This window comes from Nomascus leucogenys, chromosome 20 (assembly GCF_006542625.1).
Source record: "Nomascus leucogenys isolate Asia chromosome 20, Asia_NLE_v1, whole genome shotgun sequence".
Classification (NCBI taxonomy): domain Eukaryota; kingdom Metazoa; phylum Chordata; class Mammalia; order Primates; family Hylobatidae; genus Nomascus; species Nomascus leucogenys.
The window spans coordinates 81445522-81470618 of NC_044400.1; the positions used below are offsets into that span (position 1 = coordinate 81445522).

Consider the following 25097-nt stretch of genomic DNA (forward strand, 5'->3'; position numbering starts at 1 on the left):
CCTCCTACCCTCCCCACACCCTCCCCTCCCCTCTCTTCCCTCCTCCTACCCTCCCCTCCCTTCCCTTTCCTCCCTCCCTCCTTCCTCTCCCTTCCCTTTCCCCCCTCCCTCCCTCCCCTCCCTCCCTTTCCCTTCCTCCCTCCCTCCCCTCCCTTCCCTTCCCTTCCCTTCCTTCTCTTTTCTCTTTTCAACCACAGGGTCTCCCTTGGTTGCCCAGGCTGGAGTGCAGTGACACAAACACGGCTCCCTGCCTGGGCTCAAGCTGTCCTCCTGCGTTAGCCTCCCAAGGTGCTGAGATTACAGGTGTGGGCCGCTGTGCCCAGCCTTGGATTGTTTCTTTAGAATTGGTCCTTAGAAGTAGAATCACCACAGCAAAGGTATGAAGCCTTTTAAAGCTCCGCCACTCACTGTCAAACTGCTTTCCAGAAAGAGCTGATTACCCCCAGCAGTGTGATCCCTCGCCGACACTTCCAACTCCAACTTGAGTGGGAAAAAACGGAGTACCCTTCGCGGTTCCTGAGGTTCACCCCCTCTGATGACTGCCAACCTGGGCAGTTGTTCTGTTAGCGCCTGTGTTTTTTGTTCTGTGAGGTGACTGTGTTTTCTGCTGTTTTTCAGCTGGGATGTCATGCTTTTTGGACTTGAAAACGTTCCGTCTGGTCTGTTTGTGGCTTTCTCCAAGTTGTTCTTGCCCTTTGACTTTGTTTTTGGATGTCTTTTGATTTGCAGATGTCCTCAATTTTATCTTGTGTAATTAAGTTTATAGAAAATCTAGAAACAAGTTTGTTCCTCTGCCTTTCTGGTTGATTGCATGTGGTGCGAGGCGCGCTGCTCCTCTGTGGCAGGGCTGGGGAACATTTTTCTCATCTCTGGTGGCCTGGGTTTTATTTTTTGCCATCAATCCTGCAGCCCTGATGACTAGGCGGGAGGAGGCTGGAACCAGTGTCAGGGGCCTCTGTGCATCAGAGTGGGCCTGACGGAGGCTGTGGCCGTCCTGACACACGGTCAAGGCTGCCCGGGCGCTGGCTTAGGGAGGTCTCAGAGCCTGTCACTATCCGTCCCGGGGGGGAAGGCCAGGCCTGCTCCGTCGTGCAGTCGAGTGCCTCTGTGACTGTACTTGAGTCCTGCTGGTGACCTCACTCCCCTGCCACTTGTCCACCGTGCTCAGCATCGTCTCTGGCCGTTGCTCTAGGTAGAATGATAGGAGTCTCACAGGCTTCTCGGGACAGACAGTGGCCAAGCCTCTGCCCCAAGCCTGCGGCACATGCCCCGACTGTGTGCGCCTTCCTTCCGGAACTTGGCAGTGGCAGACAGATGACAGATATTGAGGGATATCCCTTTTAGGGGAATCGCTGGAGTCACAGTGGGGAGTGCCCTGCTCCATATGCAGATGTGAGGGGAAAGGCAGTGCCTGGTGAACTGACTGCTCGGCCTGAGCTTCAGTTTTGTCATCTGCAAAATGGACCAACAGCAGGCCCCAGCCACATGGCAAGATGCGCTCCTCACGCATCACCTCTTGTCCTCTGCTGTTCCTCCCAGCACAGCCCGCCGTGTCACTGTGTCACCATGTCACCCCACTGTCACTGCTCGTCCTCTGCCGTTCCTCCCAGCACAGCCCGCCATGTCACTGTGTCACCGTGTCACCCCACTGTCACTGCTCGTCCTCTGCCGTTCCTCCCAGCACAGCCCGCCATGTCACTGTGTCACCGTGTCACCCCACTGTCACTGCTCGTCCTCTGCAGTTCCAGCACAGCCCGCCATGTCACTGTGTCACCGTGTCACCCCACTGTCACTGCTCACCTTGCTCCTGGATTGCTCTTGCAGCCGTTCGTAGCCATCTTTGCCATGATCCATCTTGGCTTTGCCTCTGGATTTCATTGTTTCCTGGATTCACATCTCCATCCCCCACTCTCCTGGCGGTGACAGCTGTCCCGGGTGACATCAGGCATTGCAGTGGCACTTCATGACTTCACTCCCAGACAGTGGGTCCCGGCCTCCAGCTTGAACATCCACCCACCGCGCCCCACCTGGCTCCTTCTCCGCTGTGGCCTGGGGTCATTCCACCGAGCTCCTCTGCCGTCTGCCAGTGTGAGGACAGGGCTCAGGGGTGTCATGGAGGAGAGCGTGCAGCGGGTCTATCCCGAGACGGCTCCAGCTCTCCCAGGCCTACTGACCCTCTGCCCTGTGGTGAGGTCGCTGCTGCAAATCCTCCTGGGCCCCTCCAGGCCATGACACAGATGGTCCTGCGGCCCCTAGCCTGGCCCCCAGTGCCCAGCCCAGAGGAGGGCAGGTTGTAGCTGGCACATCAGTGAAGGTGCCGCTGCGTGGGGAGTCACCTGCTGCTGGGTGGCACTTCTGATATGCTTCGTTCCCACATCCCGCATTCGGCTTTCCCACATCCCGCATTCGGCTTTCCCACCAGCAGACAGGCGTCAGCCCCTTCCCTGGGTGGGGCCTCACCCAAGGGCCATGCGGTGCTCTGGCCTCGGTGGCCCAGAAGGCCATGCTTCCCTCTCTGCAGCACGGTCAGGGCTGACAGAGCCTTCAGTGGCCCGGCCCTACTGTGGAGCTATTCTGGGGGCTCAGAGGACACAGGCAGCCTCCAGGTGGAAGGCTGAGCTGCCAGGCTGTGGGGGCTTCCTGGCTCCGGGGGCTCCCCAGTGGACCCACTGCAGGACAAGGGGACGGAGTGACAGGTCTGGGACTGAGGCAGCCCGGCCTTGCTCCAGTGCCTGTGACCTTGGGCAGCAGGTGCCGCCCCGCAGTCCTCCCCTCCCCATCACTGGGATGCTTACATGGCTGCCGTTTCCCCCAGACTGTCTGGGGCCCGGTGGCAGGTGACCGCTAGGCTGCTGCAGCCATCGGTCCCTAAAGCAGGTGTCCCGAGGCCCTGCAGGGAACACCAAGACCTTCCACCCACTTCATGCCCCTGGCAGGAAAAGCAAGAATGATTGAGTGGTTTAAAAATAGAGGAGGACTTGGAATTAATTAGACTCTTGAAAAACAGATTAGGTGTAATGACTGTCATTAAGTCAATCGTTTATAAGTGATGGGGCCTCCTGGGCTGACATGGTGAGTCAGGGATAAGACAGGGCTGGTCCGCTGTGCACAGGCCCAGGTGAGAGGGCAGGGCTGGGTTCTTGCTCTCACTGCACCTCTTGCGATATCCGCCACCCTGCTCCTTCCCCACCATCACCATCCACCTCAAGGGCACCACCTGCAAGCAGCTGCAGCTACATGGAAGGGGACCCTCACCATCCTCTCTCGCTCACACCCCCCACCTGGTCCTCTGGCCAGTGCTGGGAAGAAATTAGAATTGTTTCATGAGGTGAAGGGTGCCAGTGAGGCAGCTCCTTTTGTGAGGGCAATCGGGGGAGGCCTCCTGCAGGCGCTGACATTTGCTGAGGCCTGAATGAAGGGAAGGGGCTGGAGGAAAGGTGCCCAGGTGTCAGGACCTGTGAGGGCGGAGGTGATGGGAAGGAGCAGAGGGGACAGGGAGCAGAGCAGAAGGAGGTCGGGGAGGAGGGAAATCTCAGAGAGCTTTGTGGGCAGGGTGGGCAAGAAAGACTTTTCTGAGAGAAGGAACGGCATCAGAGGCGGTAACGTGAGCATGGTGGTGAAGTGGTCTGGTGGTTTAAAAATTGTTGTAAATGCTGGGTGTGGTGGCTCATGCCTGTAATCCCAGCATTTTGGGAGGCCAAGGCAGGCGGATCACTTGAGGTCAGGAGTTCGAGACCAGCCTGGCCAACATGGTAAAACCCCGTCTTTACTAAAAACAAAAAAAAAACCCAACAATTAGCGGGGCATTATGGCAGGTGCCTGTAATCCCAGCTACTTGGGAGGCTAAGGCAGGAGAATCACTTGAACCTGGGAGACAGAGGTTGCAGTGAGCCAAGATTGCATCACTGCACTCCAGCCTAGGCGACAGAGCAACACTCCATCTCAAAAAACAAAACCAAAAAATTGTTGTAAATGGCTTTATTGAAATGTGATTGGCATATGATAAACAACAGCATATGAGAGTTCAGTTCCTTCGTGTCCTTGTCAACACTTGGTATGGTGGACTTTTTAGCCATTCTGATAGGTGTGAAGTGGTACCTCATTGTAGTTTTAATTTGCATTTCTCTAAGGAATAATAATGTTGAAAATCTTTTTTTTTTAAGTATTTTTTTTAGAGACAGGGTCTCGCTATGTTGCCCAGGCTGCCTTGAACTCCTGGGCTCAAGCAATCCTCCTCCTTCACTTCAGCCTCCCAAGTAGCTGGAACTACAGGCACGCCACCTCATCGACTCGAGCGTCACTTCATGTGCTATTTGTCATTGGTTGTTTGGTGAAGCGTCTGTTGACATCTTTTGCTGTTTCTTTCACTTGGGTTGTTTATCCATATTGAGTATTGAGAGTTCTTTATATATTCTGGATATAAGTCTGTTATGTGATTTTCAAATATTTTCTCCCAATCTGTGGCTTGTCTTTTCATTCTAACAGTATCTTTTGAAGAGCAAAACTTTTTAATTTTGATGAAGTACAATTTATCAATTTTTTATTTTATGAATTGTGATTTTGGTGCCATATCTAAGAATTATTTTCATAACCCAAAGTCACAGAGAGTTTTTTCTATGTTTTCTTCTGGAAGTCTTATGCTTTTAGGTTTTACATTTAGATCTATACAGTATTCCATTTGAATTAATTCATGTATATGGTGTGAGGCATGGGTCAATTTTTGTTTTGCATAAGGAAAGTCAATGATTCCAGAATTATTTGTTGGGAAAGACTATTCCTTCTCCACTGGATTGCCTTTGCATTTTTGTCTTCAGCTGACCACATGGGGTGGGTTCACATCTGAACTCTCCTGTCTGTTCTATTGATCTATTTGCCTGTATTGACACCAATGCCACACCGTCCTAAATATGGTAGCTTTATAATAAGCCTTAGTTGGAAGTGCAAGTGCCCAGCTTTATCTTCTTTTGCAAGGTTGTTTTGGCTATTCTGTCTCCTTTCTGTTTCCATATGAATTTTAAGGTTGTCAACTTTTGCCAAAAAAAAAAAAAAAAAAGCCTGCTGGGATTTTGATTGGGATTATGTAGAATCTATGTAGTAATTTGGAAAGAATTAGCATCTTAATAATACTTCTGGTTCATGAACATAGTATATCTATTTATTTAGGCCTTTAATTTATCTCAGCAAAGTTTTATGGTTTTTAACTGTACAGGTCTTGCACATCTTTTGTCAGATTAATCCTCAAGTATTCTATATTTTGTGATGCCATTGTAAATTGGTTTATTTTATAATTTTAAGTTGTAATTGTTCATTGGTAATATATATGGCTATAACTGATTTTTGTAGATCTTCTAGAAGATTTTTTTTTTTTTTGAGACGGAATCTTGCTCTGTCACCCAGGCTGGAGTGCAGTGGCGTGATCTCGGCTCACTGCAAGCTCCGCCTCCTGGGTTCATGCCATTCTCCTGCCTCAGCCTCCCAAGTAGCTGGGACTACAGGCGTCCGCCACCACGCCCAGCTAATTTTTTTGTATTTTTAGTAGAGATGGGGTTTCACTGTGTTAGCCAGGATGGTCTCGATCTCCTGACCTTGTGATCCACCTGCCTCGGCCTCCCAAAGTGCTGGGATTACAGGCTTGAGCCACCATGCTTGGCCGATCTTCTAGAAGATTAATATTCTAGATTGATCTTGCTAAACTCACTTTATTAGTTATGGTTTTTTCAAAGATTTCATCAGTTTTCTTACATAGATGATCTTGTCATCTGAGAAGAAAAACAGTTTTGCTTGTTTTCAATTGTGTGTCCTATATGTATTTCTTTTTCTTGTGTTTTTTAACCAGCCAGAACCTCCAGTATAACGTCGAATGAAAACAATGAAACAGGATGATTCTGCCTTATTCCCAAGCATTCCGTATCTACTGTTAAGTGTGATTTGAGCTGTAGGATTTTCACAGATGCCCTTCATCTTCTAAAATAAAAAAGGAGTTCTCTCCTATTGCTAATTTGCTAAGAGGTTTTTTGTTGTTTGTTTTTTTATCAAGAACAGATGTGGGATTTTCTCAAATGCTTTTTCTGCATTCTTTGACATAATCACGTGGTTTTCCTGTTTAGCCTGTTAATGTGATAAGTCACAATGATTGATGTTCAGATGTTCGGCCAGCCTTGCAATCCTGGGGCAAACTGTACATGGTCATGAGGTATTATCCTTTGAATTTACTGTTGGCTTTGATTTGATAAACTGCAGAAGGATTTTGCATCTGTCTGAGAGGACTGTCAGGCAGCTGTCTTCTTGTCCTGCCTTTTTCTGGTGCAGGAGCATGGCTGTCTAGGATGAGTTGGGGAGTGCTCCTCCTCTTCAGGTTTCTGGAAGAGCTTGTGTAGCACTGGCATTATTTCTGCCTGAAATGTGAGATAGACTTCACCAGGGAAGCCATCTGGGCCTGGAGTTTTCTTTGTGGGAAGATTTTTGACTACAAAATCAACGTCTTTCTAGCAGACTGTCTGTTGAATTATCATCTTATTCCGTGAATGGAGTTTCTTTGCTGCAGTGTCGAGTAATCCGTCGACCCCGCTCCATCCTCCTGACATCCCCTTGGAGGCACTGACTTGTTATCAGGCCCTCGATGACCTGACCTGGCCCTCGCCACAGCCCTGACCCTGCAATCGGCTTCCCTCGTCCCTGCCAAACCAGGGGACCTGCTTCTGGATCCCTTGTGCCCTTCTATTCCTGTCCCTGCCTCCCCTTTGGCCTAGTGTTGCCCTATGTTGGCCTCCCTCCCTGTCCCTTTGGCATGGAGCCACCATCGTTCAGCCCATGGCTGCCTGGACAAAGCTGTAGGGAGCTGTGCCAGCTGGGTCTCACTGAGTCCCACAGCTGCCTTCAAGGTGGGCATCTCCATGTCTGTGGCATTCCTGTTCACTTCATGGCTGGGCCGTCCCTTCCAACCCAGCTCTCCGGCCGCCTGCAGGACCCCTCCCGGGGTTCAGGCTGTGCCTCTCAGACTCTGCAGCATGGTGCCCTCCCAGCCCCCCATGCCGTGTCCCAGAGCACCTGGATGTGACTGAGGAGCCTGGTTGGGGGACGTGCTGGCTCTAGGCTAAGTGGAAAGGAGGTGGCACTGAGGGCTGGAAGGCAGTAAGGCCTGGGAGGACGTGCTGGAGCCTGGCCCATTGAGACACTCACATCCCTGACTCTCCCTGCAACTCCTGCCCTGCAGCCCGGCACCCTCTGCTCCCCACCCCAGCTCCTTGGCCCAGTGCAGCCCCGTGGACTGGCAGGTGGCTGTCCAGCCTCAGCCTCCCAGGGCACAGATGCCCCACCAAGGCAGGGTTTGTGTCCTCCACCAGCCAGGCGTGTGGGGAGTGGGATGGGCATCGGCAGGTGTTGGGGGGCTGCCATTCTGGGAGGGCTCCAGGAGAAGGAGCTGGGCAGAGTCCAGGCCTGTAGTGCTGCCCCTTGAGGTGCGGCTCTCAGTTGCCGCTCTCCTGACCCCGGGGCCCCCACCCCTGTCCCTCAGGACAGGTCTCAGTGAGGCACACAGCAGTGTCTGAGGCGGAGACAGTGGGGACCTAGGGCCACTTCCAGCCCTACTCCCTGCTCCTGGCAGCATCAGGGAGCCCGTCAAGGGGTGGAAGCGGGGGCTTTGGCTGGAGCGGAGCCTGCTTGGTAAGCATTAGCCCCTCCTCAGGGAGCCTGGAAGGGGATGGGGCCTCCCTGTGAGCCCGAGGAGGTGAGAGGGTGCCAGCCTCCTGCTCCCAGTGGCTCCAGGAAGCATCCTCAAGGGTCGTTTTCCTCTGCGCCATGGGACCGGGAAAATTCCAGGGGGAACAGCCCCTTCCCGAAAGCCAAGCATCTCCTCCCACCTTCACTGAGCCGAAAGCAAGAGGAAGCGGGTTTGAACCGCGGTGATGCTGCAGCCGGAGACCAGGACGCCGTCCTCAGCCGAGTTGTGGCGGCTTCTGTTCAGAGAGCTTTTTAAAGCAGCGAAAGCGCCTGCAAGGTGCGAGACGAGAAGGGCGACAGGAGCTCCTCCCGCTCGTGTGCCGGGGGCAGGAGCACACGTGCAGGCACTCTTCGCTAATCTGCATTTCCTCATTTTTTAGGGTGCACATGTATTGCTTCTGTAATTACGAAGAAAAACATAAAGAATAGCTTCCCAGACCATAATAATAGTGGGATCTTTTCAAGAGATGGGCCGTGTCTAAGCCTGGGCCTCACTGTGTCCCCAGAGCCCAGATCTTGGCCAGGCAGGGCTGGGCCGGGAGGGAACAGATTATGGCCCCCACCCCTCCCCACCACTGCTCGGCCTGTGCTTGGACTTAACAGGGGAAGCAAGGGGCCAGGTGAGCACCCAAGGTGATGCCCGGCCCCTGGCCCAGCCCTGGCCTGGCCTTTGCCCCACAGTAGGAGAGGGGTGAGGCCGCCCCAGAGGAGCTGACTTCTTGAAGGACCTGGTGAGCCGTGGACGTCAGCAGCTGCTGTGGGGCCAGGGGGCAGGTGCGGTCGTGTCCTGCTCTGCTGCACCTGCCCCTATGGCCCTGGCTTTTGGAGACATCTCCTAGGGGCCATCAGTGAGCAGCGTTGCATCCTCACGAGAGGACAAAGCTGGAGAGGGCCGACAGACAGGAGCTGTCAGGGTACCTACGGGATCATAGAGGGGTCACCATGACGACTGGCAAAGTGGCCCTTGGGGCGTGCAACCTGCCTGTCTCACCAGGCACCGTTGCACCTGATCCTCTGAAGGATCACACTTTGGGAGGCCAAGAGTTTGAGACCCTGTTCTGTAGCTGAGGAGACCCCACGTCCTCGGAGGAGGCAGGCAGGCTTGTGGTCACACACCTTCCAGGTGGGATGGGCCTGGGGACTGCATGGCCATCCCCATATGGGCTGCTGTCTCTGGGCTCCGGGTTGCCAGCACGGGCGGCCTTGGCCCCTGAGGAGATCTTGCACGAGTCCCCTGGGGCACAGCCTGGGGGCCCGGTGACTGGGGGGTGGCTCTGACTGGGCCTGTCATCACGCTGCTGGCTGAGGCCTGGCCGTCTGTCAATTGTTGAGCTGGGCTGGCCTCCGCGAGGACAGCGGCTCCCTGGGCCTGTCCACTGTCTGTCTGTGTCTGTCCTCCCCCTTAGCCTCTGCAGAGTATCCCTGGGGTGAGCAGTACTGACCACAGCCTGGCTCTCCCCCGTGGGTGATGAGGATCGGGGGGCTCAGGGGAACTCAGGTTCGCCGAGTTCTTCTGGACACCACCATGATGACTGACCAGAGACATCTCCGGGAACTCCCGAGCCCCAAGTCCACAAGCGTCCTGGGGCATGATGCACAGGCCCCCGCAGGCTGTGGTAAGCTGTGTCACCTCTGCCATCTGGGCAGGGAACTTAACCTCCCAGCACCTCAGTTTACTTGTCTGTAAAATGGGAAGGTGAGGCCAGATGCTGTGGCTCACACCTATAATCCCATTGCTTTGGAGGGAGGGAGGGAGGAGGATCACCCCAGGGGGTGATGGGGCTGCTGACAGTGTGGGGCTGCACCTGGCTCCATACCCACCCCCTGCCTGACCCTCCAGAGGGCTAGCCTCTTTGATGACAGCAGGTGGCAGGAGGCTGTGGCCCTGAGGTCTGGCCCAGTGGCCTCAGCCTCTGTCACACACCACCCCCCTCACTTTGGGGAGGCTGTGCTCCAGCCCGTGTTACACGGCTCAGGGCCACACCCAGGACCTGAGTGCCCACTTACCCCACCCCTGCATTGTATGTGCTGAGGGGCACCCTTGTTCGAAGGACCCTGTGTGGGCAGTATCGTGCTCCTGTTTTTATTTAATTTAATTATTGAGGCAGGGTCCTACTGTCTCCCAGGCTGGAGTGCAATGGCACGATCTTGGCTCGCTGTAACCTCTGCCTCCCAGGTTAAAGCAATTTCTCATGCCTCAGCCACCAGACTAGCTGGGACCACAGGCACCTGCCACCCCCAAAGCTAATTTTTGTATTTTTAGAAGAGACTAGGTTTTGCCATGTCGGCCAGGCTGGTCTTGAACTCTTGGCCTCAAGTGATCCTCCCACCTTGGCCTCCCAAAGTGTTGGGATTACAGGCATGAGCCACCATGCCCAGCCTTAGCACTCCTATTTTGTTAATTTAATTTAATTTTTGAGGCAGGGTCTCACTCTGCCACCCAGGCTGGAGTGCAGTGGTGCAATCATGGCTCACTGCCGCCTAGGATTCCCGGGCTCAAGTGATCCTCCTGAGTAGCTGGGACCACAGGCCTGTGCTGCCATGCCCAGCTATCTTTTTTTAAATTTGTAGTAGAGACAGGGTCTCACTGTGTTACCCAGGCTGATCTCAAACTCCTGGACTCAAATGATCCTCCTGCCTTGGCCTCCCAAAGTACTGGGATTAAAGGCGTGAGCCATTGCGCCCAGCCTCGCTTTCCCATTTTACAGACAAGTAAACTAAGGCCCTGGGAAGTTAAGTTCCCTGCCCACATGGCAGAGGTGGTGATGCCCAAGGGCCTTCAGCTCACACTGCCTAACCTGTGACTCCCCAGCCCAGCTTGGGGACACCCTCCCCACGGCAGGACCTCCCCTTGGAGCAGCAGCCATGTGCCCAGGTCCCCTCGGGGGTCTCCTCTTACTGCTAGCCCAGAGCCCCTCGGAGGTAGGCACTGCTGCTCCACTGTGGCCCCAGCACCCAGCCCAGGGCCCGGTTCTCCCCCACTGTGTTGCAGGTGCTCACCTGGCCCACCCCCTCACTGCACAGATCAGGACTTGCCCTCATTAGAGATGAGGTGCCGTTCTAGTCGCACCTGTTGGTTTTCCTGGGAGCCAGCTCTGGGGCCACAAGGGGGCTTAGGAGATGGAGGCCCTGTACCCAGTGATCATGGCTGGGAGGTGATGCAGGTCCTTGGGACTTCATGGACTCAGGGCTGGGTAGGGCCATATCTCTGCTCAGGCCAGGCCTCCTCCTCCAGGAAGCCCTCCCTGCTGTATGGTGACTGTGCCTTGCTGTCGTGGGAGTGTTGGGCATCTGATCACAGGCCAGTTGCTTCTGCCTTTCTAGGCCCCCTGCACCTCGATAGGGCCCGGCCAGACAGGAGTGGGGGTGGGGGGAGTGTGAAAAACATAAAGGAATTCGTGTTCCTGATTGAATCCCAAGAGACATCAAGGCAATGCTGCTGCATTAGAGGAGATGGGAAAATAGCTAATTTTCAGAGCATTCACACATCCATATCCAGTGTCTCCTTATGTTCAGTACTTTGGAAACAAACTGCGGGTCCTACGGTGACTCCCCCTGCCCCCTCAGAGTGCCCCCCTCGCCCTGCAGCCCCCACTACTGAAGCACAGCGGTGTCCACATCACAAAAGGCACTGGGAGGGTGGGGGCAGGGAGGGGCTGTCTCCCTTCCAGAGACCTAAAGAGATCCCAAGGGCGCCTGGGACACCCCTTCCTCCCCGTAGCTCCAGACGTCCTGGAGATCTGTGATGTCTGCCGGCCTCTGTACAGGGAACACCAGCCACAGCCACCTCCACGTCAGTCACCGCAGAGAAAGGAAGATTTGTGGAAGGAATACAGCAAATCAACGCCTCCTCGCAAAGCACTTTCCCTGGATGTTGAAACAGTGACTGCAAACTTAGAGGCCCTTCAGGGGCTTAAGCCAGGATTCGTTCAGTCTGTCCTACGGCCGCTGCACGTGAGGCCCAAGGCCGTTGCTGCATCTGCGCTGCACCCACACCGCTGAGAGGATCTCACTTGTCTGACCCGTCAGTGGCTATCTTACTGTCCTGGTCTGTGGCTCAGGCAGCAAAGCTCTGGGCCACGTAACCTGCCCAGGGTCGCCCAGCGGGTGAGAGATGCTCTTAGGATCAGATGACAGATTCCACCTCTAGATGCCTGTCTGGGGCTGCTGTAACAGAACGCCCATGAGCTGGGAGGCTTAAAACCATGGGGATTTGCTGGTTTACAGTTCTGGAGGCAGGCATCTGAGATGAGGGCGCTGGTGGGGTGGCACTGCAGCCCAAGGTTCTAGGGGACGATCCTCCTGCCGCTTCCAGCTTCTGGTGGCTCCTGGCACTTCCTTGCCTTGTGGCCAAGTCACTCCAAGCTCTGCCTCCGTCTTCTCTTGGCCTCTCCCTGTGTCTGTCTCTTGTAAGGACACTTATTGGAGTTGGTGCCCATCCAGATAGTCCAGAATGGTCTCATCTCAAGATGCTTAATTACATCTGCAAACAACCTTTTTCTAAAAAAGGTCACAGTCACAGATTCACATTTTGAGGGGCGCATTCAGTCCACCGTGACGTCTGAATCCTGTGCCTCCAGCCCCTCACCCCTCCCGTCATCCCCCACCCTGTCTTCAGGACACAGCAGAGAGCAGGGGCTGGAGAGTCAGCAGGCAAAGGCTGAGCTCCTTCCCTAATGCCACCTGGCGTAGGTGAACTGGAGACTGCATTTGCTCCACCAAGAGCCCACGTCTCAGCTTTGCATCAGCTAGCTGGGCTGTGTATAAGCAATGCCGAGTAGGCGTCTTGCAGCGTCCATGGGTCGGATGCCTGTCTCAGCACGACTGGGTTCTCTGCTCAGGGTCTCCCCAGGCTGAAATCCAGGTGCCGTGGGCTGCACTCTCGTCTGGAGCCGCTGACGTTTATTTGATCGCTTCTTGTTGATTGAGAAGAGACTGAGATGGAGTTGTGGCGGGTGTGGAGCTTAGCACTTGACATCCACGGAGGCAGCATCCCCGTCCATGCCTGATGCCCCCTCCCACACCCCCATCCTCACCCCCGCAAAGGGCAGGCCTCGGGACTGACCTCTGACCTGCTGCCTTTTGGGCATCCTCCCGCTGAGGTCCCTTAGGTCTCATTAGCAGGAAGCAGGGCTGGCCTGGGGGCCGGGAGGGAGAAGCTGAGGGGTGGGGACCGTGCAGCCCACCCTGGGAGAGCGAGTGAGCCAGTGCCCGTGCAGGGGGCTGTCCTCTCGCCACTGCTCTGGCCGCTGACCCCATGCTCCCCACGGGGACCAAAGTCCTGCAGCAGCAAATCTCAGGCCACTGTCCCTGCACCCCCTAGAGTGCCTGCGTGGGACAGGTTTGGCGATGGGTGGGGGGACAGTGACTGGGCCCAGAGTGTCTGGAAGGACCCCTGGACCTGTGCCCACACCCTGGGACCGGAGGAGTGTGGACATTGGAGGGTGCTCCAAGAGAATGCGCCAAGACCAGATGACACGTCCAGGAGAGAGGCCTGCAGACCAAGCTAGTGCCTGCCTGTGGGGACCACAGGGATGGCAGCCTGGGCAGACCCCGGCCAGCTGACCAGGGCAGGGCAGCCCTGGGATCCCGGCTTCGATTTCCCTCCCTCCCCGCTGAGCTGTTTCCGGGATGGGCGCCTGCCCTCCTGGACTGGCCCAGTCCTCCTTCCTGTCCCTCGGTTCTGTCCTTCGTTCTGGCCCACAGTGGCAGTGGCCCTTCTGAGGATGCCCTGGTCACGCAGCAGCATTCGTCTCCTTCTCAGTCCCAGCCTGTGCTCAACCCAGGGGCTGTGGAGCTGCAGTCAGGAGCTGTGGTGAGAAGACCGACTTCCTTGGGAACGCGAGTCACACAGGAAAACCACGAGAGAGAATGACTTTGCGAGGGGCTGGAGAGGACAGGTAGCAGGAAGATTCCAGCCTGTTCAGAAGAAATCAGCTTACTTGCTGCGGGAAGTTATTAGGGCTGACACCAGTGCAAAGGCCTGGCAGCCACTGTGGGGTCGGCGCCACGGTGGGGTCAGCGCCACGTGTTAGTTCCCCCGGCTGCTGTGACGAAGCACCGCGAGCAAGGTGGGTTAAATCACCAGGGCGTTTGTTGTCTTGCAGTTCTGGAGGCCAGAAGTCGAGATCAAGGTGTCAGCAGGACTGGTTCCTCCTGGGGCCATAAGGGAGACTCTGTCCCAGGCTGCCTTCCAGCCTCGGGGGGGTTTGCTGGCCATCTTGGGTGTTCCTTGGCTTACAGAAGCATCACTGCAGCCCCCGCCTTCAGTCCACGTGGGGTTCTGCCCACGTGTGGGCCTGCACCCAAATTTTCCCCATGGGTAAGGACACCAGTCAAGTTGGCTTAGGGCCCACCCTACTCCTGTATGACCTTATCTTAACTTTAGTTACAGCTGCAATGACCCTATTTCCAAATAAGGTCACATTTTAAGGTATTGGGGGTTAGGACTTCAACATATGAGCTTGGTGGGGTCCCCAATTCAACCCCAAACAGCACACTCACGCCTCCCTGCTAAATCCTTGCCGTGATAGACTCTGAGGGCACCTGCCAAGAAGAGGGATCTACCTGCTGCTGCTTTCCGCTGTGGCCTGAGCCGAGCTGCTACAACTTCGGCAGACAATTCCACAGCCGATTCCTGGAAGGGTGTCTGAGCCCTCCCTGATCCCAGGACTCACAAAGGAAGTCAAAGCCAGGCCTTGTGCATTGCAGACTCAGCCCCGTGGAGGTCTTTGTGGGGCACCATAAGAGGAGACAAGATATCCCAGCAGGCTCCAACTCCTCTGGGGAACCAGAGGCATGCAGGACTGTGGGATTATCCTGGCCTGGTGGCCAGTGTGACCGGGCAGCAAGGCCTTCACCTCGGACTCCTGGGAGGCTGTGCTCACCCCATCCCCAGCTCCTGCTACTGAGGTCCTCTCCATCTCATTGGAGAAATCTCCACGAAAATGCTTCCTCTGAAAGCTGGGCTATCCACCACTGTGCCCCGTCACGCTCTCCTCCTCCCCATCATGGTCCCTAAAGCCCCAGGCCAGGCACGGTGGCCTATACCTGTAATCTCAGTACTTTGGGAGGCTGAGGTTGGAGGATCCTGTGGGGCCCGGAGCTTGAGGTTACAGTGAGCCGTGGTCACGCCACTGTGCTCCAGCCTGGGTGACACGGCCTTTAGCACGGTGGGAAATGGTCTCATTTCTGAACACTCATTTGCAGGCTGGCTGACTGCCTCCACTGCATACACACATGAGTCAGGTCTTGTGTGGCCACATCCTCCACAGTGAGCCTGAACTGTTGATTGATGTCAATGAATGTGGATGCGGGGGCTCCAAGAAAGAGAGCACCTGTGCTCTGTTCCTCAAACTCTCTTTCCCTCAAGTGTAGCCTACAGGAATTGCGTTCTGTGGAGCATCCTCTGGGGGCATTGACCAACAGGCCAAGGTCCGAACTGCCCAGCCCCCCCAGTGGGCCTCCGCTTAGCCTCAGTCTCTGCCTGGCCTCTCCCAGCAACACCAGGGGGTTCCCTACAGTCTGTCGGCTGCTTCCCACCTCTTGGCCTTCATTCAAGCTGTCCTCATGCTGCGCCTTCCAGGAACCCTCCCTGGCACTCCAGACCTCTCTCTAGCCTGAGTGAGGAGTCTCCCCTCTGACCTTCCGCAACAACACCCTTGATGGTTCCTCCGTTACACTTTCCGTGTGTGATAATTAACTGTTCACCTGTTGATCTCTGCCATCAAATTGTGAGCCCCTAAGGGCTAGAGTGTGCAGTTCCTGGATCATAGTTGGTGCTTAGTCCATGTTTGTAGGGCAGATGGTTGGATGGATGGATGGTGGTTAGATGGATGGGTGGATGGATGGGTGGATGGGTGGATGGATGGATGGATGGATGGATGGACTGATGATTGGATGGATGGGTGGGTGGATGGATGGATGGCAAATGAATGAGTGGATGGGTAGATGGATGGGTGGGTGGATGGGTGGATGGATGAGCGGATGGGTGGATGGATGATTGGATGGATGGATGGATGGATGGATGGATAGATAAATGGATGGGTGGATGGGTAGATGTGTGGGAGGATGAGTGGAAGATTGGATGGGTAGACGGATTGGTGGGTGGACAGGTGGGTACATGGGTGGATAGATGGATGGATGATTAGTTGGGTGGATGGATAGGTGGATGGATGGATGGATGCATGGATTGGTGGATGAGTAGATGAATGGGTGGGTGGATGGATGGATAGGTAAATATATGGATGGGTAAATGGATGAGTGGGTGGGTGGGTGGATGGATGGATGGAAGGATGGATGGATGGATGGATGGATGGATGGATGGATAGATAGATAGATGGATGGATGACTTTTACAAGAAGCAGCCAGCCCACCATTTGCATCAGGGCCCAAGGTGGCTCATTAGAATTGGTATGTGGTTGTGCAAATGCCCGAGCTGCCAATTTTCCCACATCCAAGCACAATTAAACCTTGCCTCTGGAGCCTACCAGTCACTCTTGTTGTTCTTTGTTTTTCTCTTTTTTATTTGTTTTTCTTTAGAGATAGAGTCTTGCTATGTTACCCAGGCTAGCCTTGAATTCCTGGGCTCATGGGATCCTCTTGCCTCAGCCTCCCTGTAGCTGGGAGTACAGGCTGTTTTTCTCATCATTAGCCTTTGTGAATGGTTTCAAGAGTTCAAAAATTAATGTATCTGATATCATAATGAGAAACATCCTGTGATGCTATTAGTTTTTCCAAAGTTGGCATTCTTTTCTTTCACAGACTCCTAGAGGTTCAAGGTGGCAAAGTCCTGTCTTTCCATTTGCATACTCACTTGCTAAATTCTCTGCTGCATCAGATTCATTTGGGCTTTGTGATGGTCTTTCTTTTCCATAGTAATTGGAATTAAAATTATAAGTTCAGTAAACTTCCCTCTTCTGCTCTATCCAATTGCTGAATTCAGACATGTTGTATGTTCCCAACATCTCAGAGGCTGCCCTCACCGCTTTTCCCACCCCAATGATGACATCAGCCATTTATCCTCCCTGTGTGCTGTTCAAGAGGAGCACTTTGGAAACCTGGCCACTGTCCTGTGGCCTAACTGTGACACAGCTGAAGACACAGGCTGGTCAGCCTTTGGTATCGATGTGACTGTTTAGAATTGCACTGCCTTTCTTTAGCAGAGAATGACATTTTATAGTAGTTCAAACCGAAGTGGGGCTGTTGCAGGGAGTTTGTGCTGCCTTCTGTAAGAGAGTGGCAGGAAGCAACATTCGGGCAGCCGGTGCGGGAGTGTCTAGCAGCTGCAGAAGGTGGCTGGACCTTTAGACATCCGGGTGACATGCTGAAGTGACGTTGATCCACTGACTTGAGAACGTCAGTGACAAGGGTTCAGACTCTGTGGTGAGACACAGGAAGCTGTTGGCAGGGTGGGTGCCCTTCACTCTTCTAGCGTCTGCTTCTCATGGCTCACTGTCTTTCTGTGACTTGAGCTGTGGCCGCATCTCACCTGTACTGTTCCCTTCCTCACCACAGGGATGGACCCGCTGGGCACCAGCCCACTTCTCGGCTCTGTCTTGTTAATGCGTGTGACTCCCCCACTGGACTTGGCTTTTGGGAGACACGTAGCGTCTGATCTACCCCTGAGGTCCTCCTCATGGCCCTACCCTCTCTGTTCAGCAACTGGCCACAGGGGATCAACACCCTTCCAAAGGCAGGGTTCTTGGGCCGCTGGCATCCAAACAGTGCCCCCTGCTGTGGTTTGAGTGTGTGCCCCAAAGCTCATGTGTTGGTAACTTAATCCCCACTGCAACAGCGCTGAGAGGTGCGACCTTTAAGAGGTGATTAGGTCCTGAAGGCTTTGCCCTCCTGAGCAGATTGATGTTATTGCAAGAGTGGGTTTGTTACTGCTGCAGTGGAGTCCTTATACAGGGTGAGCATGGCCCCCTTCCCCTCTCTCTTGCCCATGTGGTGCCTTCCTCCATGTGGTGACACAGCAAGAAGGCCCTCGTCAGATGGGGCCCCTCCACCATGGGCTTCCCAGCCTCCAGACTGTGAGCCCAAAACATGTCTGTTCATTATAAATTACCTAGACTGTGGCACTCTGTTATAGCAGCAGGAAGCAAAGAAGACACCCATCCACAAGGCCTCAGGAATGGCTGACCCAGAAGGACCCAGGCTCATGCTGTCGGTGAAATCCTGGGTTCTACCTCCCCACTCTGCTCTCTTGTTCCCTTTGGCCCTTCCAAGCCCAGCCGGTTCCCTTGAACAGTACCTCGTCGGTTTTTCTGCCTGTGACATCTCTGTATGGGGCCCCTTGGCTCTCTCTGTCCGCCCATTCCCCCTCCCGCGCCACCAGAGCTTCCAGCCGACCAGGGCAGGGAGGCAGGAGAGGGCCTTTCCTGTGGCAAGTGAAGGGTGTCTGGGGTTGAGATGGCTGTCAGTGATCTGACCCACACACGGGCAGTCGGCCAGCCTTGGCCTCGCCTCGGTCTCAGCCTGCTGGTAGAAGCCATTGTTCTTATGCCACACTCAACTCTATTGAACGTCAGGGCCCTTCCCCTGATTTCTCATCTCCAGGAGTGCTTCAGCAGCAGGATGCTTCTCCAGACAGCCTTCCCAGCTGCAGGGTGTTGGTCCAAGGGGCTGGAGCTGCGGGGCTGAATACTTCCCAAGGGCTTCTCCTGTCACAGGGAAACAACTTCCTCGCCACAGGCAGGGCCCGAGGGTGCCATCTGCTGCCAGCAGGCGCTTTCCTTTCTTCTTGAAATGGCATCTCTTCTGATCACAAAAGCAATACTTGATCTGAGATGAGACTTTAGAAAATAATTTACCTGTAATCTTACTACTCAAGTAAATGTAAGATTAATGCCTTACCTTGAGTATCTTCCCCAGTGTGTCATTTATGTACATATCATATCTCTAATTTTTATTTTTATTATTTTATTTATTTATTTTAAGAGACAGGGTCTTGCTCATTGCCCAGGCTGGAGCAGAGTGCAGTGGTGTCATCACAGCTCACTGTACCCTTGAACTCCTGGGCTCAAGCGATCCTCCCACCTCAGCTTCCAGAGTAGCTGGGACTACAGGTGCACACCATCATGCCTGGCTAATTTTTGTATTTTTTGTAGAGACAGGGGTCTTCTCATGTTGCCCAGACTGGTCTTGAACTCCTGGCCTCAAGTGATCCTCCCGCCTCAGCCTCCCAATAAGTGTTGGGATCACAGGCATGAGCCACTACACCTGGCCTCTAATTTTTTAAATGCTACATTTTTCATCTCATATTTTAACATTTCCAGTGGACTATCCTTCTGCAGATCGTTTCACCATAGGGATATGACCTAATGTATTGAGTCAACCCACTGTTGATGGACATTTAGCTTATAAGCTATTTCTTGCATATGAGTTTGCTGGGCGATTACAAGAAAAACATTCTCTTCTGTTGTTTGTTAGATGTACAGCTCAGTAATTTTTGGTACATCCATGAGGCTGTACAGCCAATATCACTGTCTAATTCAAAACATTTTCATCACCCCATAAAGAAAACCCCTCCCCGTTAGCAGTCATCCTGTTCCCCTCCCCCTTCAGGTGTTGTGACCACAGATCTGCTTTCTGCCCCTATGGGTTTTGCCTGTTCTAGACATTTCATGTGAATGGAATCAATCATACAGTATGTGATTTTATTTTGTTTTTTGAAGGAGTCTCACTCTGTTGTCAGGCTGGAGTGCAGTGGCGCGATCTCGGCTCACTGCAAGCTCCGCCTCCCGGGTTCACGCCATTCTTCTGCCTCAGCCTCCTGAGTAGCTGGGACTACAGGTGCCTGCCACCATGCCTGGCTAATTTTTTTTGTATTTTTAGTAGAGACAGGTTTTCATCGTGTTAGCCAGGATGGTCTCGATCTCCTGACCTCGTGATCCACCCGCCTTGGCCTCCCAAAGTGCTGGGATTACAGGCGTGAGCCACCACACCTGGCCAGTTTGTGATCTTTTGTGACCGGCTTCTTTCACTCAGCACGATGGGTGTGTTTTTGTTTTTGTTTTTTTAGATGGAGTCTGGCTCTGTCGTCAGGCTGGAGTGCAATGGCAGGATCTTGGCTCACTGCACCTCCGCCTCTTGGGTTCAAGCAATTCTCCTGCTCAGCCTCCCGGGTAGCTGGGATTTAAGGCATGCACCACCACACCCAGTTAATTTTTGTATTTTCAGTAGAGACAGGGTTTCACCAAGTTGGCCAGGCTGGTCTCAAACTCCTGATGTCAAGTGATCCGCCCGCCTCGGCCTCCCATAGGGCTGGGATGATGAAATGATGTGTTCAATGTTCATCCACACGATAGCATGTATAAGTGCTGCGTTCCTTTCTATGGCTGAAAACTTATTCCATTATATAGATGGACATTTTGTCTATCCATTCAACTGTTTTCCAAAGTGTCTGTGCCATTTTATATTCTCGTAAGGAAGAGATGAGGATTCCAGTTCCTTCACATCCTCACCTTCCTCACCACAACTTCATATTTTCTGGGTTTTTTTGGGGGGGGGGAACATTCTAATCATCCTAATAGATAAAATGGTATTTAATTGTAATTTTTTTTGGCACTTCCTGACTGACAGTGATGTTGGGCGTCTGTTCATGTGTTTATTAGCCGTTTGTGTATCTTCTTTGGGAAAATGTCTATTCAAATCCGTTATCCATTTGTTCAGTAGTGGTGTTTTTTTGTCTTTTTGTTGTTGGATTGTAAAAGTTCTTTCTATATTGCAGATACTATGTCCTTATCAGACACGATTTGCAAAAATTATTCTGTGGGTTTTCTCTTCACTTTCTCGGTGGTGTCCTATGAAGCAGAAAGTCTTCAATTTGATGAAGTCCAGTTATCTGTTTTCTCTTGTGTTGCCTATGCTTTAGGTGTCATGTCTAGGAAACTGTGGCCTAGCCCAGCGCCACAAAGGATTACTCCACTGTTTTCTTTTAGGAATTTTAAGCCTGGGCGCCGTGGCTCACGCCTGTAATCCCAGCACTTTGGGAGGCTGAGGTGGGTGGATCGCTCGAGCCCAGGAGTTCAAGAACAGCCTGGGCAACATGGTGAGACCCCATCTTTGCTAAAAATGCAAAAATTAGCCGGGCATTCTGGCGCACGCCTGTGGTCTCAGCTACTCGGGAGGCTGAGATGGGAGGCTCACTTGAGCCCAGGGAAGTCAAAGCTGCAGTAAGCCATGATTGTGCCACTGCACTCCAGCGTGGGTGACAGAGTGAGACACCATCTCAAAAAAAAAAAAGAGAGAATCTTAGAGTTGTAGCTCTGACATCTAGATATTTGATTCATTTCGAGTGAATTTTTGTATGTGGTATAAGGTCACAGTTCAGCTTCATCCTTTTGCATGTGTGTCTCCGGTTTTCCGGCAGCATTTGTTGAAAAGACTATTCTTTCCTCATGGGTGGTCTTGGCACCCTTGATGAGAATCCACTGCCCATGAGCGTATGGGTTTCTTTGCAGACTCTCAGTCTCATTGGTCTGTGTGTTGGTCCTATGCTGGTGCCGCACAGTCTTGATTCCTGCTCTTTCATGCCACATTGCAAATCACAAGTGTGAGTCCTCCAACCTGTTTTTTTTCTTTTGGCTATTCTGGGTCCCTCCAGTCACTTCCATATTAATTTTAGGATCAGATTGTCAATTTCTGCAAGAAAAAAAGGCTGCTGACACTTTCGTATGGATTGCATTGAATCTGTAGATCGATTTGGGGAGTCATGCCATCTCAACAATATTGTCTTCCGATCTGTGAACGTGAGATGTCTTCCCATTTATGTAGGTCTTCTAATGTTCTTCAACAATGTTTTGTTGTTTTCAGTGTATGATTCTTGTACTTCTTTTGTTAAATTTATTCTAAGTATTTTAATCTTTTTTATGCTATTGTAAAGGACTAAGGATTGTTTTCTTCATTTCACTTTCAGTTTATTGCTACCATATCTAAACACAAGTGATCTTTAAAACAAGCCTTTATTGATATGTAACATACATACCACAAAATTCACCTTTCTAAAGCACACAGCTCAGTGGCTTTGGGTAATAACACCCCCGAGGTTTCTGCGTCAGGCGCCATGCCAGTCCGGCCTTCTGCCATGTACTTGCCACCTCCGTTCCCTTGCCTCTGCTCTCTCCCTGCCCCAATTCTTTTTTTTCTCTCATTTCTCTTTTTTTTTTTTTTTTGAGGCGGAGTCTCGCTCTGTCGCCCAGGCTGGAGTGCAGTGGCGCGATCTCGGCTCACTGCAAGCTCCGCCTCCCGGGTTCCCGCCATTCTCCTGCCTCAGCCTCTCCGAGTAGCTGGGACCACAGGCGCCCGCCACCACGCCCGGCTAATTTTTTGTATTTTTAGTAGAGACGGGGTTTCACCGTGGTCTCGATCTCCTGACCTCGTGATCCGCCCGCCTTGGCCTCCCAAAGTGCTAGGATTACAGGCGTGAGCCACCGCGCCCGGCCTTTTTTTCGTATTTTTAATTTTTGTAAAATATATGTAACATAAAGTTTACTATTTAGCCCTTCCTAAATGTACAATTTCGTGGCATTGAACACACTCAGTGCTGTGCAACCATCACCAACATCATCTCCGGAACCTCCTCATCTTCCCAAACTGAAACTGTTTCCCCATCACTCACTCCCCCTGACTCCCCGACCTCTGCCCACCCTGGTGCCCACCGTTCTACTTTCCGTCTGTACGAACGTGACGGCTCTCAGGACCTCGTGTTGGGGACTCAAGCAGGACGCATCCTTTGGTAGCTGGGTTATTTCACTCAGCATGATCTTCCCAACATTCATCCGTGCTGTAGCCTAGATCCGAATTTCCTTTCTTTTTAAGGCTGAATAATATTCGGTTGTCTGGATGGACCACATTTGGTTTTACGCCTCTGCCAACAGACACCTGAGTTGCTGCCGTCTCTTGGCCGCTACGAATGTGGGCGTGCAAGTATCTGTCCGAGTCCCAAATTTCAGTTCCTTTGGGTAAGGCTCTGATGAGGCTGGGGGTACTGAGTGGAAGCTGACATCCTGGACAGTGAAGGTCCCTTCCTTATTCAGCTCCCAGGGCAGAGGGCAGCAAGGCCCACACCCCCAAGCTGAAGGTAGGGGCTTCATCTGTGGAACCTGGACCACCTGGGAGGGGAGAGTCACGGAGCATTGTTGGGGTCCCAGCAGAGGATCCCGTCCCAGGGGCCCAGGCCCCCTAAGCCTCCTGCCGTGCTCCCACGTTCCGGTAAATATTCAGCTTGTTAGCACATCGCCATGAGGGAGGGGGCCCCGTGCAGCTCCGGGTACGCTTCCAGCCTCCTCCCCCACTCTGCCGCAGCCCGCTGCCCTGAATTCTCACGTGCGTCATGCCTCTGTGCTTCTGCAGGGTTTACGTCACGAGGCTGTGTCCCTAAATTAGATACCAGGCAGTTGTGCGTGTTTCCCACGGTGTGTGAAGAGACTCACGCCATGTGGGATTCGTGCGCGTTGGCGGGGCTGTGGCTGGCCTGCCTCCGCCTCCGTGGCCTCTGCCGGTGAGTGATTAGATCACGGTGGGTCCTCCATTCCATTGCTGGCGGACTTGGGATCCTGTCCAGCGTTTCACTGGAACCCCTCCAGCACTGCATCTAAGACCCTGCATGTCTGCAGACAGACGCAGATGCGCGTTGCCAGTGTGTGCGGGTAACAGAGGCCACCGGGGTCCGGAGTGTAGACAGGCCTGGTTTTACTGAAATGGTGCGAGCATTTTTTCCAAAGTGGTTGCACCAGCTGACACTCCCACCAGCAAGGTGAAGGCTCCTGTTGTTCCACCCACACTCTTCTTATTTTTGCACAAGTCGCCAAGGATCCCCGAACATTTGGGGCAAGGCTCGGCATGAGACACGGCCAAATAAATGAGCCAAGTGGTCCAAAAGAGGCTGTGCAGGATGCCAACAGCAACCAAAAAAAATTATCACGAATATTTCTAGGTAGAGAAAAGATTTTGCATCCATGAAACGACAGTAACAGCAGTAAATTTAAAACTTGATAGCAGAAATTTAAAAGTCAAGAGTAAAATTAGAAGAACGAGTTGGGGAAATTTCCCAGAAAATGGGACAAAAAGGTAGGAGATAAATTATTTTAAAATGAGAGGGCCAGTGGGTGCACCCCTAGAGTTGGGCGAGGTGAACCCCCAGAGTTAGTACAGGCCCAGCTGTGAACAATTTATAGGGTCACCATGGAACCCCTGAACAGCAAATCTGGTGAAAGCCGAGGATGCAGCTGCTGGGAAGATGGAGACTGGAAGTGTAGGTGGGGGCGAGGGATCCTGTATTCGTTTCTTGAGGCTGCTGTCACCACAAACTGGCTTAAGCCCTAGAAACTGTCTCGCAGTCGGAGGCCGGAGGTGCAAACTCTGGCAGAGCCTCACTCCGTCTGCAGGCTCCAGGGCAGGCTCCTCCCGCCTCTCCCTGCTTCTGGGGGTCCAGGTGTTCCTTGGGTTGGGGCCACGTCTCCGGCCTCGGCCTCCGTGGTCACATGGGCTCCCTGCCCTCTGTGTCTGTGTCCTCTTCTGTCTCTTATAAGGACTCTTGTCGTTGGACTTATGGCCCATCCGGATCATTCAGGACGATCTCTTCATCTCCAGATGCCTCACTTAATTACTCCTGCCGAGACCCCTTTTCCAAATGAGGCCACGTTCACAGGTTTCAGGGGCTAGGGTGGGGAGAGAGATTTGTGGGGGCTGCCTGACACTCAGGCCATTAGAAAAGGCGTGAAAGGTGAGTTGACGCTTCCATAGGGGAAGTCGGTGGATATTAAGCCAGGAGGAGTGCAGCCTCTGGGTGAGTCGCCACCAGCTGTCAATTCCAGGAGGCCCAGCAGAAATCAAAGGCCCAGAACAGGCCTGGGACTGGCTCAGAGCCCTGTTGCACCACCTGGTGTATGTGGTGAGCGTGTTACACTGAGGACGTTTTAGGTGAAGTTACAGGAAAGTTGTGTATCTGGGCAACAGATACGCGCCTGTGGGGTGGGCATCTGCGAGGACACAGACTTCTGTCTTGACCAGTGACCTTCGGGCTCCACGGCCTGTTACCATGCCCCACCCCACACGCCAGTATCTCCTTCTCCATGCAGCAGCTCCACGGCTGGGTCCTGCTCCTCAGACAAGACGGGGCCAGAGGCGGCCCCAGCAGCCACGCATGTTGCCCCACAGGCCACAAGAGAGAAGATCCGGTCCAGGTTCCACGGCAGCCACGACCTCATCCACCGCCTGTTCGTCTGCATTTCAGGTGTCATGTCAGGGCCTGGGACCGGTGCATGGCTTGAGGACACACGGGCTGTGCTTTAGGGGAGGTCAGGCGGGGCGTGTGCAGCCTCCCGCTCACTTTCCTGTAAACAGCAGCCCACTCCGCCCCTAAGGAGGCAGCA

General features: G+C 53.3%; 1 protein-coding gene across 4 annotated transcripts in view; it reads left to right on the forward strand.

Annotated features, from left to right (window-relative positions):
- Positions 1-25097, forward strand: part of ZFYVE28 (zinc finger FYVE-type containing 28) — a 139974-nt gene that overhangs the window by 110546 nt on the left and 4331 nt on the right. For 2 of the 4 annotated variants that reach the window (XM_030801015.1, XM_030801016.1), the window contains one exon: positions 24804-24958. In XM_030801015.1, coding sequence (XP_030656875.1) covers positions 24804-24958 — 155 coding nt within the window. Of the gene's footprint in view, positions 1-22542; positions 24959-25097 lie in introns of those variants that run through there. The other 2 variants (XR_004027268.1, XM_030801017.1) reach the window with 2 other exon arrangements.